This window comes from Bombina bombina, chromosome 2 (genome assembly GCF_027579735.1).
Source record: "Bombina bombina isolate aBomBom1 chromosome 2, aBomBom1.pri, whole genome shotgun sequence".
NCBI lineage: Eukaryota > Metazoa > Chordata > Amphibia > Anura > Bombinatoridae > Bombina > Bombina bombina.
In genome coordinates this window covers 755,021,307-755,035,459 of record NC_069500.1, presented here as the reverse complement: position 1 = coordinate 755,035,459, position 14,153 = coordinate 755,021,307, and the positions used below count along the sequence as shown (strand labels likewise).

Below are 14,153 nucleotides of genomic sequence, written 5' to 3'. Positions count from 1 at the left end.
CATCCCAGGAGTAGACAACTGGGAGGCGGATTTTCTGAGTCGTCAGACTTTCCATCCGGGGGAGTGGGAACTCCACCCGGAGGTTTTTGCTCAGCTGACCCAGCTATGGGGCATTCCAGAATTGGATCTGATGGCGTCCCGTCAGAACACCAAACTTCCCCTTTACGGATCCAGGTCCAGGGATCCCAAGGCGGCATTGATAGATGCTTTAGTAGCGCCTTGGTCATTCAGTCTAGCTTATGTCTTTCCACCGTTTCCTCTTCTCCCTCGGCTAGTAGCCAGAATCAAAGAGGAGAAGGCTTCGGTAATTCTGATCGCGCCTGCGTGGCCACGCAGGACTTGGTATGCAGACCTAGTGGACATGTCATCGGTTCCACCATGGAAACTGCCATCGAGGCAGGATCTTCTAATACAAGGTCCTTTCAAGCATCCAAATCTAGTTTCTCTGCAACTGACTTCTTGGAGATTGAACGCTTAATTCTAGCTAAGCGTGGGTTCTCTGAATCAGTTATAAATACTCTGATCCAGGCCAAAAAGCCTGTCACCAGGAAAATTTACCATAAGATATGGCGGAAATATCTTTGTTGGTGTGAATCCAAGGGTTACTCGTGGAGTAAGATTAGGATTCCAAGGATATTGTCTTTTCTCCAAGAAGGATTGGAGAAAGGTTTGGCAGCTAGTTCTTTAAAGGGACAGATATCTGCTCTGTCTATCCTGTTACACAAGCGTCTGGCAGCTGTACCAGACGTTCAGGCGTTTGCACAGGCCCTAGTTAGAATCAAGCCTGTCTACAAACCTGTGGCTCCTCCATGGAGTCTAAATTTAGTTCTTTCAGTTCTTCAAGGGGTTCCGTTCGAACCTTTGCATTCCATAGATATTAAGTTATTATCTTGGAAAGTTTTGTTTTTGGTAGCTATTTCTTCTGCTCGAAGAGTTTCTGAATTGTCTGCTTTGCAGTGTAATTCACCCTATCTGGTGTTCCATGCAGATAAGGTTGTTTTGCGTACCAAACCTGGTTTCCTTCCAAAAGTGGTTTCTAATAAGAATATTAACCAGGAAATTATTGTTGCTTCTCTGTGTCCTAATCCAGTTTCTAAGAAGGAACGACTGTTACACAATCTTGATGTGGTTTGTGCTTTAAAATTCTATTTAAAGGCAACTAAAGATTTCAGACAAACATCATCCTTGTTTGTTGTCTATTCTGGTAAGAGGAGAGGTCAGAAAGCGACTGCTACCTCTCTTTCCTTCTGGCTGAAAAGCATCATCCGATTGGCTTATGAGACTGCTGGACAGCAGCCTCCTGAACGAGTTACAGCTCATTCCACTAGAGCTGTGGCTTCCACATGGGCTTTCAAGAATGAGGCTTCTGTGGAACAGATTTGTAAGGCAGCGACTTGGTCTTCACTGCATACATTTGCCAAATTTTACAAATTCGATACTTTTGCTTCTTCGGAGGCTATTTTTGGGAGAAAGGTCTTGCAAGCAGTGGTGCCTTCCGTTTAGGTTACCTGACTTGTACCCTCCCTTCATCCGTGTCCTAAAGCTTTGGTATTGGTAAGGATGAATCCGTGGACTGGATACACCATGTAAGAGAAAACAGAATTTATGCTTACCTGATAAATTACTTTCTCTTACGGTTTATCCAGTCCACGGCCCGCCCTCGCAATTAAGTCAGGTTCAAATTTATTTTGTAACACTACAGTCACCACTGCACCCTATAGTTTCTCCTTTTTCTCCTAACCGTCGGTCGAATGACTGGGGGGGCGGAGCCTGAGGGGAGCTATATGGACAGCTCTGCTGTGTGCTCTTTTTGCCACTTCCTGTAGGGATTGAGAATATCCCACAAGTAAGGATGAATCCGTGGACTGGATACACCGTAAGAGAAAGTAATTTATCAGGTAAGCATAAATTCTGTTTTCCACGCTCGCAAAGCGGAAAACTATTCTTCTCAAGGATAGTTTGTGGTTTAAAGAGTCCATGGATAAAAAGTTGGAAAACATGTTGAGGAAAATGTTTCAGCACATGGGGTTTGTTTTTCAATCGGAAGCAGCTGCAGCCGCGGTTTCCGGAGCTGCGACATACTGGTGTGAATCCCTGTGTGATATGGTCGAAAGGGAGACTTCCATCGACAAGATACAGGATAAGATTAAGGCGTTGAGGGTCGCCAATGCTTTCATTTGTGATGCCAATATGCAAATTATTCGCCTGAACGCAAAGGTTTCCGGATTCTCCGTTTTACCTTGCTGGGCTCTGTGGCTAAAGTCTGTTGTCTCTGCCTTTTCAAGGAAAGATTTTGTTCGGTCCAGGATTGGATTCAATCATATCCACGGTTACGGGAGGCAAGGGAGCTTTCCTACCGCAAGATAAGAAGGCTAAGCCTAAAGGATCTACTTTTCGGCCCTTTTCGTGCAGACAAGGCTCAGTGCCAGCAGCCAGCCGCGAAGGCGAATCAGTCCAAGGGAACTTGGAAGCCTGCTCAGTCTTGGAACAAGTCCAAGCAGAACACGAAGCCCGCCAAGACAAAATTGTCATGAAGGGGCGATCCCCGACCGGTCTCCGGACCAAGTTGGGGGAGATTGTCTCTCTTCTCCGAAGCCTGGTTCCATGGACATTCAGAACCCTTTGGTTCTGGAGGTTGTCGCCCAGGGTTACAGGATAGGATTCAGGTCCCATCCGCCCAGGGGCAGATTCCTCCTGTCAAACCTGTCTTCAAGACTGGAAAAGAGAGAGGCCTTTCTAGAATGTGTGAGGGATCTCTCCTCTCTAGGTGTTATTGTACCAGTACCCCAAACAGAAAGGGATCTAGGATACTATTCAAATCTTTTTGTGGATCCAAAGGAGGGCACGTTCCACCCGATTCTGGACCTAAAGTGTTTAAACAAGTTTCTGGCTGTTCCATCGTTCAAAATTGAAACAATCAGATCTATTCTGCCCCTAGTTCAAGAGGGGCAGTTCATGACAACAATACACTTGAAGGATGCTTACCTTCATGTTCCAATTCACAGGGACCAATTAAAGTTTCTAAGATTTGCGTTTCTGGACCAACACTTCCAGTTTGTGGCCCTTCCCTTCGGTCTGGTGATGGCCCGAGAGTCTTCACGAAGGTTCTGGGGGCGCTACTTGCAGTGGCCAGATCCAGGGGCATTTCTGTGGCGCCCTATTTGGACGACATCCTAGTCCAGGTGCCGTTGTTCAGCCTCGCAGAGGATCATTCGAGGGCTCTTCTTTTCTTGCTCCATTCTCACGGTTGGAAGATCAACTCAGGAAAGAGTTCCCTGGTTCCGAGCAACAGTGTGGAATTCCTATGGCCATGAAAATATTTCTTACAGATCAACAACGCAGGAAGATTGCGTCCACCTGTCTTGCCCTTCAGTCCTCCTCCAGCCCTTTGATGGCTCAGTGTATGGAGATGATCGGGCTTATGGTCTCCAGCATAGACATCATACCTTTCGCCAGGTTCCATCTCAGACCTTTTCAATTGTGCATGTTAAGACAGTGGAACGGCGATCATTCAGATCATTCAGATCTATCTCAGCGGATATCCATGGATGCTCAGACCAGGGACTCCCTCTTTTGGTGGGTCCATCCGGAGCATCTGTCCCTGGGGACATCCTTCTTGAGACCATCCTGGGAGATTGTGACCATGAGTCTCGCAGGATGGGGAGCTGTTTGGGGTGCCAGGATGGCACAAGGAAAATGGACTCGGGAGGAGTCTCTCCTTCCGATAAATATTCTGGAACTTTGGGCAATTTACTTTGGCCTCTTCTGGGTTCGTTCAGCTTAATCAGATTCCAGACCAACAACATTACCTCGGTGGCCTACATCAACCATCAGGGGGGTATAAGGAGCTCCCTAGCAATGAGGGAGGTGTTTCGGATTTTGGAGTGGGCGGAGTCCCACAGCTGCTCCCTTTCAGCAATCCACATTCCAGGTGTGGACAACTGGGTTTGCGGGCTTTCTCAGCAGGCAATCCTTCCATCCGGAGTAATGGTCTCTTCAGAGATTTGGTCTCTTCTGAGGAGATTTGTTTCAGATGGGGAACGCCGGAGATGGATCTCATGGCGTCCAGACTCAATTGCAAGCTACCCGATACGAGTCGAGATCGAGGGATCCCCAGGCATAGCTGATAGATGCCTTAGCCGTGCCTTTGGGATTCAGCCTAGCTTACATTTTTCCACCGTTACCACTTCTACCTCGTGTAGTGGCATTCATCAAACAGGAGCGAGCTTCGGGAATCCTGATTGCTCCAGCGTGGCCGCGGAGGATGTGGCTTGCGGATCTGGTGGGGATGTCATCCTCTCCGCCATGGAGGTTACCCTGTCACAGGGATCTACTGGAACAGGGTCCCTTTCAACATCAAAATCTCTATTCTCTGAGGCTTACTGCGTGGAGATTGAATGCTTAGTCTTAGCCAAGAGAGGTTTTTCTGAAAGTGTGATTGACACTCTAGTTCAGGCAAGGAAGCCAGTCATTCGTTGCATCTTCCATAAGGTGTGGAGGACTTACTTGTCCTGGTGTGAGAAGCATGGATATCCTTGGCACAAAGTGAAGATATCCAGGATTCTGTCCTTTCTCTAGGGGGGTTTGGAGAAGGGTCTTGTCGCTAGTTCCTTAAAGAAACAGATTTCGGCATTATCAGTCTTGTTGCACAGGATACTCGCTGACCTTCCTTACATTCAATCCTTTGTTCAGGCTCTGTCTAGAATCAGGCCTGTCTTAATTATTCAGATTGAGCATGCCATTTTAAACAACTTTCCAAGTTACTTCAATTAACAAAATGTGCACAGTCTTTTTATATTTAAACTTTTTGAGTCACCAGCTCCTACTGAGCATGTGCAAGAATAAGTGTGTATGCATTTGTGAATGGCTGATGGCTGTCACATGGTACGTGTATGCATTTGTGATTGGTACGTGTATGCATTTGTGATTTTAAAATTGTCAGAAAAAAAATCTACTAATAATTTGAAGTTCAGACTAAGTGCTAATGCATTGTCTTGTTATCTTGCATTTGTTGATTATGCAAATCTACTGTGTTGACTGGTCCTTTAAGGTATTGCAGAGGGTTCTGTTTGAGCCTATGCATTCCATTGACATTAAGATTCTGTCCTAGAAGGTTCTTTTCCTGTTGGCTATTGCATCGGCACGCAGAGTATCTGACCTCGCTGCCTTGCAATTTGAGCCTCCTTACCTGGTTTTTCATGCGGATAAGGCTGTTCTTCGCACCGGTTTGGGGTTTCTTCCCAAGGTGGTGTCTAACCATAACATCAATTAGGAAATAATTGTTCCTTCTTTGTGTCCTAACCCTTCATCTTCTAAGGAGAGGTTACTTCATAATCTGGATGTGGTTCGTGTCTTGAAGTTCTAAGGATATTAGACAGTCTACATCTCTTTTTGTGGTGTATTCCGGGAAGCGCAAGGGGCAGAGGGCCTCTTTTACTTCTTTGTCCTTTTGGTTGAGGAGTTTGATTCGCTTTGCCTATGAGACAGCGGGACATAAGCCTCCTCAGAGGATCACAGCTCATTCAACTAGAGCTGTGGCTTCGTCTTGGGCCTTCAAGAATGAGGCCTCTATGGAGCAGATTTGTAAGGCGGCTACCTGGTCCTCCTTACACACTTTTACAAAGTTTTACAAATTTGACGTTTTTGCTTCTACAGAAGCTGCCTGGGAGAAAGGTTTTACAGGCTTTGGTGCCCTCAGATTAGGGTCCGCCTTTTTAATTTCCTGGTTTCATTCAGTGTCCTCTAAAGCTTGGGTATATGTTTCCCAAAAGTAATGAATGAAGCCGTGGACTCTCTTCCCCTTTAGATGGAAAACATAAATTATGCTTACCTGATAATTTTATTTCCATCGTGGGGAGGAAAGTCCACGCCTCCCGCCCGTAACTCTGGTAGGCAGACCTAAATTTAATTTATCTTCTGGCACCATTTATACCCCGATATTTCTCCTACTGTTCCTTGTTTCCTCAGCAAAATGACTGGGGGATGAGGGGAGTGGGGGAGGTATTTAAGCCTTTGGCTGGGGTGTCTTTGCCTCCTCCTAGTGGCCAGGTTCTTAATTCCCAAAAGTAATGCATGAAGCCATGGACTCTCCTCCCCACGATGGAAATAAAATTTATCAGGTAAGCATAATTTATGTTTTTCCATTGTTCTCTCCAAGAATTGGTGATTGGTTTATGGACAGATATAAGATAAAGAAGCAGGAATATGTACACAATGTGATAAAGAAATGAGATCTGATTATACCTACAAGCTCAACCCATTTTATTAGGCTGTGGCTTCAAAACACAAAATCAGCTAATTCATATACACAAAAAAAAAAAAAAAAAGCAAATCTCATGCATTTTATAGTCTGCAGCTGGTAAAAAAAAGCAATTTAAAACACATTAAGGGAAAAACAATTTTATAGTATACTGTCCCTTTAAGACTGAAATCGTTTCTTAAGGTTTCAACTAGACAATGTCACTGCTGTGGCTTTTATCAATCACCATGGTAGAATTTGAAGTGTTTAGCGATGAGAGAGCTAGCCCATATTCTAACTTGGGCAGAACGCTAGTATTGCACGATTTCAGCAATCCACATCCAGGGTGTAGACAACTGGGAAGCAGACTTTCTAAGCTGTCAGTACCTTGACCCCAGCAAATGGTGACTGAAGCAGGAGGTATTTAAACCAGATTGTAACACATTGGGGTAAGCCAGAAATAGATATTGTGCAAGATGACTTTCATAGATGCCTTAGTGATTCCTTGGTCATTCAATCTAATTTACATTGTTCCTACATTTGTGTTGGTATCCAGAGAGAAAGCCAGAATCAAACCGGAACAAGCATCTGTAATCTTGATTGCTCCGGCATGGCCTCAGAGGACTTGGTACATGGATCTATTTCTAATGATTTCCAGCCCACTTTGGTCCTTTCAGGAAGAATCTTCTCACTGAAGATCCCCTCTTTTATCAAGACCTTAAATCTCTAAAATTTGATAGCATGGTGATTGAACATTTAACATTGTCTCAAAGGGGTTTCTCTGATCAACTGATTGCAAACTTCAATAAAGCACCACTCACTTAAAAGTACCCCAACTGGGCCTGCTTTATTGGGGAGTACACAAACAGAGCGACATTTGGGCTAGCCCATAATCATAAACATGATTATGGGCTGCATGTAGCCCAAAACGTTGCTTTATTTGTGTACTTCAGTGAGAAGATTCTTCCTGAAAGGACCAAAGTGGGCTGGAAAACACTTTGCCATATACCATATCCCTTTTTAACTCTTTTAAACCCTTTTTTAACAATGTGATCATTTTTTATAAAACGTGTATATATAAGTGTAATACTTTATTAGTTTTCAAGCCTGTCTTCAGGCCTCCCTAACAGTCCAGATTTTGAGGATGCCTGAACTGGAGCACAGGTGAAAAAATCAGCTGATTAGTAAATATGGTTATTTTACCTGATCGTACCCAAGGTAATCCCAAAAATCTGACCTGTTGGGGAGTTCTAAGGACAGGTTTGAAAACCAGTGCTCTAGAGCGATGTCGGCTACTCTCTCTTTTCTGATAAATGGGATTTCCCCTTGACTTGTAGCATCAAGCAGCACACTAATGTTAGTGCAGTCTACCTATATAACTTATCTCAACCCATGCTATCATTAGCGTGACACTTTTACTCTGGCCCTTTGTGTGAAGGAGAAGCACTTACTTTACAATATAATAAGCTGATGGTTTCTCTGCATGCCGGTGACTTTTTGAGAATCAGGCCCATAGTTATATGCTAGCAATAGGGTAATAATGAAATGCTCATATTACATTTACAGCGTTTTATGTACTTTTATGTCCCATTCACTTTTCATTCCAAATTTGTACGCTCCTATATGTTTAGTCACTCTACCTGCACTAATCTCCTCAACATATCTGATTCTTTCCATAAATCCTTCTTTCTGAGCAATAGTGACCCTTTATTTTATTTATATATATATATATATATATATATATATATATATATATATATATATATATATATATATATATATATATATACTGAGAGATAAATAAATGAGAGAGAAACTAATTTATTTATGTATTTATTTAGATCTGATATATATATATATATATACATACATACCATTGTATCCAAAAGTTTAGGCACCCCTGACAATTTCCATGATCTTTATTTATAAATAATTGGGTGTTTGCATCAGCAATTTCATTTTGATCTGTCAAATAACTAAAGGACACAGAAATATTTCAGTAGTGAAATGAATTTTATTGGATTAACAGAAAATGCGCAATATGCATCAAAATGAAATTAGACAGGTGCATAAATTTGGGCACCCTTGTCATTTTGTTGATTTGAATACCTGTAACTACCTAGCACTGATTAATTGGAACACACAATTGGTTTGGTGAGCCCATTAAGCCTTGAACTTCATAGACAGGTGCATCCAAGAGTGGCAACATGGGGGCCTCAAAACAACTCTCAAATGACCTGAAAACAAAGATTGTTCAACATTATGGTTTAGGGGAAGTCACCCCAACAGAAATATTGCATCCATATTTAGTAGAGCCTCCTTTAGCAGAAATAACAGCCTCCAGACACTTCCTATAGCCTGTAATGAGTGTCTGGATTCTGGATGAAGGTATTTTGGACTATTCCTCCTTGCAAAACATCTCCAGTTCAGTTAGGTTTGATGGTTGCCTGCATGGACAGCCCGCTTCAAATCACCACTCAGATTTTCAATGATATCCAGGTCTCAGGACTGGGATGGCCATTCCAGAACATTGTACTTGTTCCTCTGCATAAATGCCAGAGTAGATTTTGAGCATTGTTTTGTGTCGTTGTCTTGTTGAAATATCCAGCCCCGGCATAACTTCAACCTTGTGACTGATTCCTCAACATTATTCTCAAGTATCTGCTGATATTGAGTGGAATCTATGCAACCCTCAACTTTAACAAGATTCCCAGTACCGGCACTGGCCACACAGCTCCACAGCATGATGGAGCCAAATTTTACTGTGGGTAGCAAGTGTTTGTCTTGGAATGCTGTGTTCTTTTGCCGCTATGCATAACACCCCTTGTTTTGACCAAATAACTCAATCTTTGTTTCATCGGTCCACAGCACCTTCTTCCAAAATGAAGCTGGCTTGTCCAAATGTGCGTTTGCATACCTCAAGCGACTCTGTTTGTGGCGTGTGTGCAGAAAAGGCTTCTTCCGCATCACTCTCCCATACAGTTCTCCTTGTACAAAGTGTGCTGAATTTTTGAACGATGCACAGTGACACCATCTGCAGCAAGATGATGTTGTAGGTCTTTGGAAGTGGTCTGTGGGCTGTTTTTGACCGTTCTCACCATCCTTTTCCTTTTCCTCTCCGATATTTTACTTGGCCTGCCACTTCTGGCCTTAACAAGAACTGTACCTGTGGTCTTCCATGTCCTCACAGTGGACACTGACAGCTTAAATCTCTGCTATAGCTTTTTGTAGCCTTCCCCTAAACCATAATGTTGGACAATCTTTATGTTCAGGTCATTTGAGAGTTGTTTTGAGGCCCCCATGTTGCCACTCTTCAGAGGAGAGTCAAAGAGAACAGCAACTTGCAATTGGCCACCTTAAATACATTTTCTCATGATTGGATGCACCTGTCTATGAAGTTCAAGGCTTAATGGGCTCACCAAACCAATTATGTGTTCCAATTAATCAGTGCTAGGTAGTTACAGGTATTCAAATCAACAAAATGGCAAGGGTGCCCAAATGTATGACCCTGTCTAATTTCGTTTTGATGCATATTGCACATTTTCTGTTAATCCAATAAACCTTATTTCACTACTGAAATATTACTGTGTCCTTTAGTTATTTGATAGATCAAAATGAAATTGCTGATCCAAACACCCAATTATTTATAAACAAAGCTCATGGAAATTGTCAGGGGTGCCTAAACTTTTGGATACAACTGTATGTATATATATATATATATATATATATATATATATATATATCTCAGATCTAAATAAATACATAAATAAATTAGTTTCTCTCTCATATATTTATCTCTCAATATTTTCACTGCATCTGAAATGCTGCATTTTGCTGTATCAGGGTTTTTGTTTGCATTTATTTTCATTGCTTTGTTCTAAATTTCTAAATGCAGTGCCCTTTCCATTATGTATCGTTAAGGTATGCTTGTACTGATCTACCTGTATACATATTCACTAGCTTTCACTTCCACAAATAGTATTCAGTTTTCCTCCTTTATAGCATATTTATAGAATGTATCACAGAAGTGCTACCTTACAAACAGGTGCACGGGTGCATTATTGACTCTTTTAACTGGCTAGAAAATTGTAATACATTAAGGTGTTTTAAAACTTATTTGGATGAATTTGAGTTGAGCTCAGAAGCCAGTGAGATAACTGACTTTTTTTTTCTCTCTATTATGATGATATATTTTTGTTTATTTCATTTGCTCCCCAGAGATAAGATCTCAATGACTGCATATCCTGCCCAAGATGCTGCTCTTGCTGTGGTTTCAGCAGGTGCAGTTCGGCTGCGGGAGACATACTACCCCTGGTACGTACGATATGCCTGTTTCTTCCGTGACTGGTTCCCAGAATCCAGAGACTGGGTCATCCAATATATGCACCACTAAAAACCTCAGGATCATGGTGCACCTGCCTGAAACTACTCCGCACACCTCAGTTCCTGGTCACCTCCAGCCAACAAACTGAAGAATGTCCAGCTGTTGAATGGATAAAGACTTTAGAGTATTTGAAAATGTTTATGATGACCAGATAAATCTAAGAGGTGTTGTGTAGAAAGCTGAAAAATATTTTTCTCTGAACTTCTGCATCTTTCCTCCATGTGCACCATAATGAGATTATTTTTAATAGGTGGCAAGTGGAAATTTGACATGTTTACATATATACTCCTTTATATGTATTTTTCTTGAATGTTCACTATTTACATACTTGGTATAATTGTGCAAACACATCAAATCAGTTCGGAAAGAAATCGTCAAGAGTAATATAACTGGATATCACAAGCACCCTGGAATGTCTAAAGGCATCATCCTCTACAAAGGAAAAATAAGGCAAGCACAATATTACTCAATAACTACACAGTAACCTAGAGGTTCCAAACTGGGGTGCCACAAACCTAACTGAAGGTTTCATAGAATTAGGAGTCGGACAAAGGGTGAGCAAATTCCTTATTGGTTAGAATATTGTCCCTTGAGCATAAACAGCCAGTCGTAGAAGGTTCATTGTGTAAGGCTTCCTTGTTTTTGTTACCTTTTTGTAATGTCTAATGAAACATGAGTTTGAAAAGTTCATCACTGTTATCCCTCCTCCAATTAAAAAACATTGGAAACCACTGAAATAACTATAGGACACACAGTAATTTCTAAATGAGTGACAGATTTGACAGTAGAGATGAAAGAAGGTAGCAACGTTTTGGGAGCGCCAGGGTCGCGTAACTAGATTTAACAGTAGACAGTCATGTAAGATCATTGCCATTAACCCTTCAAGGGGAAAATATTAATAAATAAGTTAATTACATTTAATACAGTGTATTTATTTCAGTGTCTAGACCAGGGATCAGTCACATGAGTCTTGTGGCCCTCTGCACTAGTTTTTGCGTCCCCAGTGAAAAAGTAGAATTGAGAATTTGTGCCATAGTTTTGTGGCCCCACTAAAAAAGTGGAACTAAATGTGTGTTCTTTGAGGACTTATGTTCTTTGAGCCCTCCGAAAGGAAAACAGCAGATAAAGGTTACTCTGTGACATTACTTAAATCTGGCCCTGTGGCAGTAGACATTTTTAGAAAATATATTATTTATGTGTTTAATATCCATAAATGAATATACAACCCTTAGAGCTTCTAAAATATTGATCTGAGGCCTCCATGTGTTAGCAAGTCGGCCCTCACTCTGGTTATTCAGGTACTGACCAGCTTGCTCACTATTTACCCCAAAACAACTAATGTAATTTTTACTCAATATGCACAAAATACTAAATATACTTATGTCAATCACTTTACATAGCTTATCTAATGGACTGGAATACAAAAAAAAACAAAATCTCATTATGGACTGAACCTGAAGAAGGATTTTTTTCATCCAACATTCCATAAATAATACAGCACTTTTATCTTAGTTCCCTATCTAAAATAAATAATTGATACAAAAATAAAGCAATTGTTGGAATTTATTGGTTGTCTTAAAGGGATAGAAAGGTCTCATTTGAAATGTATAGAAATGCATTTCAATTTTAAATAGAATCATTTTTGCAATATACTTAAACTTTTTTTTTTGAGAAGGTGTGGTGTTTGAATACTGGTGCACGGCGCCCACACAGCATATGTGCGTATGCAGCTGAAAAATAGTAATACTTTTTACTATGAGCATTTTTGCTAATGGAAGTATATTGCAAAAATGCTTCTATTTAAAATTGAATTATATTCATGCACTTTGAATTTTAAATAAGTAGCAGAAATAACAAAAAAGGATGAGTGAAGTTGCAGGCAAAACTATATAATAAAAATGAAATATGGCAACAGTGTATATAACAATGTTTTAGCAATGTTGTACGTTGTTAAGAAACAGTAGCCTTTGCATAATGTATAAAATTGTTCCAAATACTGTTGCATAAACTGCTACCATATAAAGGTTGTAAAATAAATGTTTAAATGCAATGAGTGCAAAAGACATGAAACCCATTTTTTTTTCTTTCATGATCAGACAAAGCATGATTTTAAACATATTTCCAATTTCCTTCTATTAGCTAATTTGTTTTGTTCTTTTCCTATCCTTTGTTGAAGAGGATACATAGGTAGGCTCAGGAGCTGCTGATTGGTGGCTGCACATATACAGATATACCTTATGTTATTGGCTTACCCAGTGTGTTTAACTACCTCCCGGCAATGCTCCTTCTTGAACAATGGATACCAAGAAAATTAAGCAAATGAGATAATAAAAGTAAATTGGAAAGTTGTTTAAAATAATAGTATGTTCTATCTGAATCATGAAATAATATTTTTGAGTTTCATGTCCCTTTAACACCTTAACGACCAAGGACGTACAGGGTACGTCCTCAGGGGTTTCAAGTGGTGGAAGGGATCGTGAAATGGTGGCATGAAATATACCAAAATGGGCCTAGATCAATACTTAGTTGTCTACTACTTTTAGTAGACACTTAGCAGTATTCTTCACCTGGAACTGAATGGGTTACTTGACAAGATATCTCGGTGAACAGCATTTAGACAGCCAGCAAGTAAAGTCCAATCACTGTTCTGTTTATTATAAGGCATCACATACTTTTATAGACAATGGTTACAGTATATGGGGTTAAATAATGACGTAATCATAATCGCACCATTTCACACAGTATGCTTGGAACAAAGAACTTCATTAAAAATAATATAAATAAGGAGGAATAAGGAGTTTACTGTGAAGCTAACAGTTTTAGATAACCGTGTATCTGGGCGCATCGCCAGGACATAGCAAGCCCATCAGACAAATTATTGAGATAATGTGTTCAGCTTCAATTTTTTCTCACAGCATAATAACTACCTTATAATGAAATATAGTAAACTCATCTTAAAATGGAGTCTAAAACAAAATGTATTACTAGAGACAAAATGGCGTCATTATGGTTATATATTCTTACAGCTACACTACACTAAAGCAAAAATTAACCCTACAAGCTACGTAATTAACCCCTTTACTGCTGGGCATAATACAAGTGTGGCACTTAGTGGCTTTCTAATTACCAAAAAGCAACACCAAAGCTATAAATGTCTGCTATTTCTGAACAAAGGCGATCCCAGAGAAGCATTTACAACCATTTGTGCCATAATTGCACAAGCTGTTTGTAAATAATTTCAGTGAGAAACCTAAAGTTTGTGAAAAAAATGAACATTTTTTTTTTATTTGATAGCATTTGGCGGTGAAATGGTGGCATGAAATATACCAAACTGGGCCTAGGGATGTCTACTAAAAAAAATATATACATTTGAAGGGTTATCCAGGGATTCCTGACAGATATTGGTGTTACAATGTAACTATCGCTAATTTTGAAAAAAAAAAAAGTGGTTTGGAAATAGTAAAGTGCTACTATTTATTGCCCTATAACTTGAAAAAAAAGCAAAGAACATGTAAACATTGGGTATTTCTA

General features: G+C 40.5%; 1 protein-coding gene across 1 annotated transcript in view; it reads left to right on the top strand.

The window, feature by feature from the left end:
* The window catches only part of LOC128649531 (hydroxysteroid 11-beta-dehydrogenase 1-like protein), a 156,649-nt gene extending 144,478 nt beyond the window's left edge, over window positions 1-12,171 (top strand). Inside the window, exon 7 of the mRNA XM_053702866.1 lies at window positions 10,457-12,171. Within this exon, the coding sequence (XP_053558841.1) occupies window positions 10,457-10,631 (175 nt within the window). The 3' untranslated portion in view covers window positions 10,632-12,171. The remainder of the gene's footprint in view (window positions 1-10,456) is intronic.
* Window positions 12,172-14,153: the final 1,982 nt, after the last annotated feature.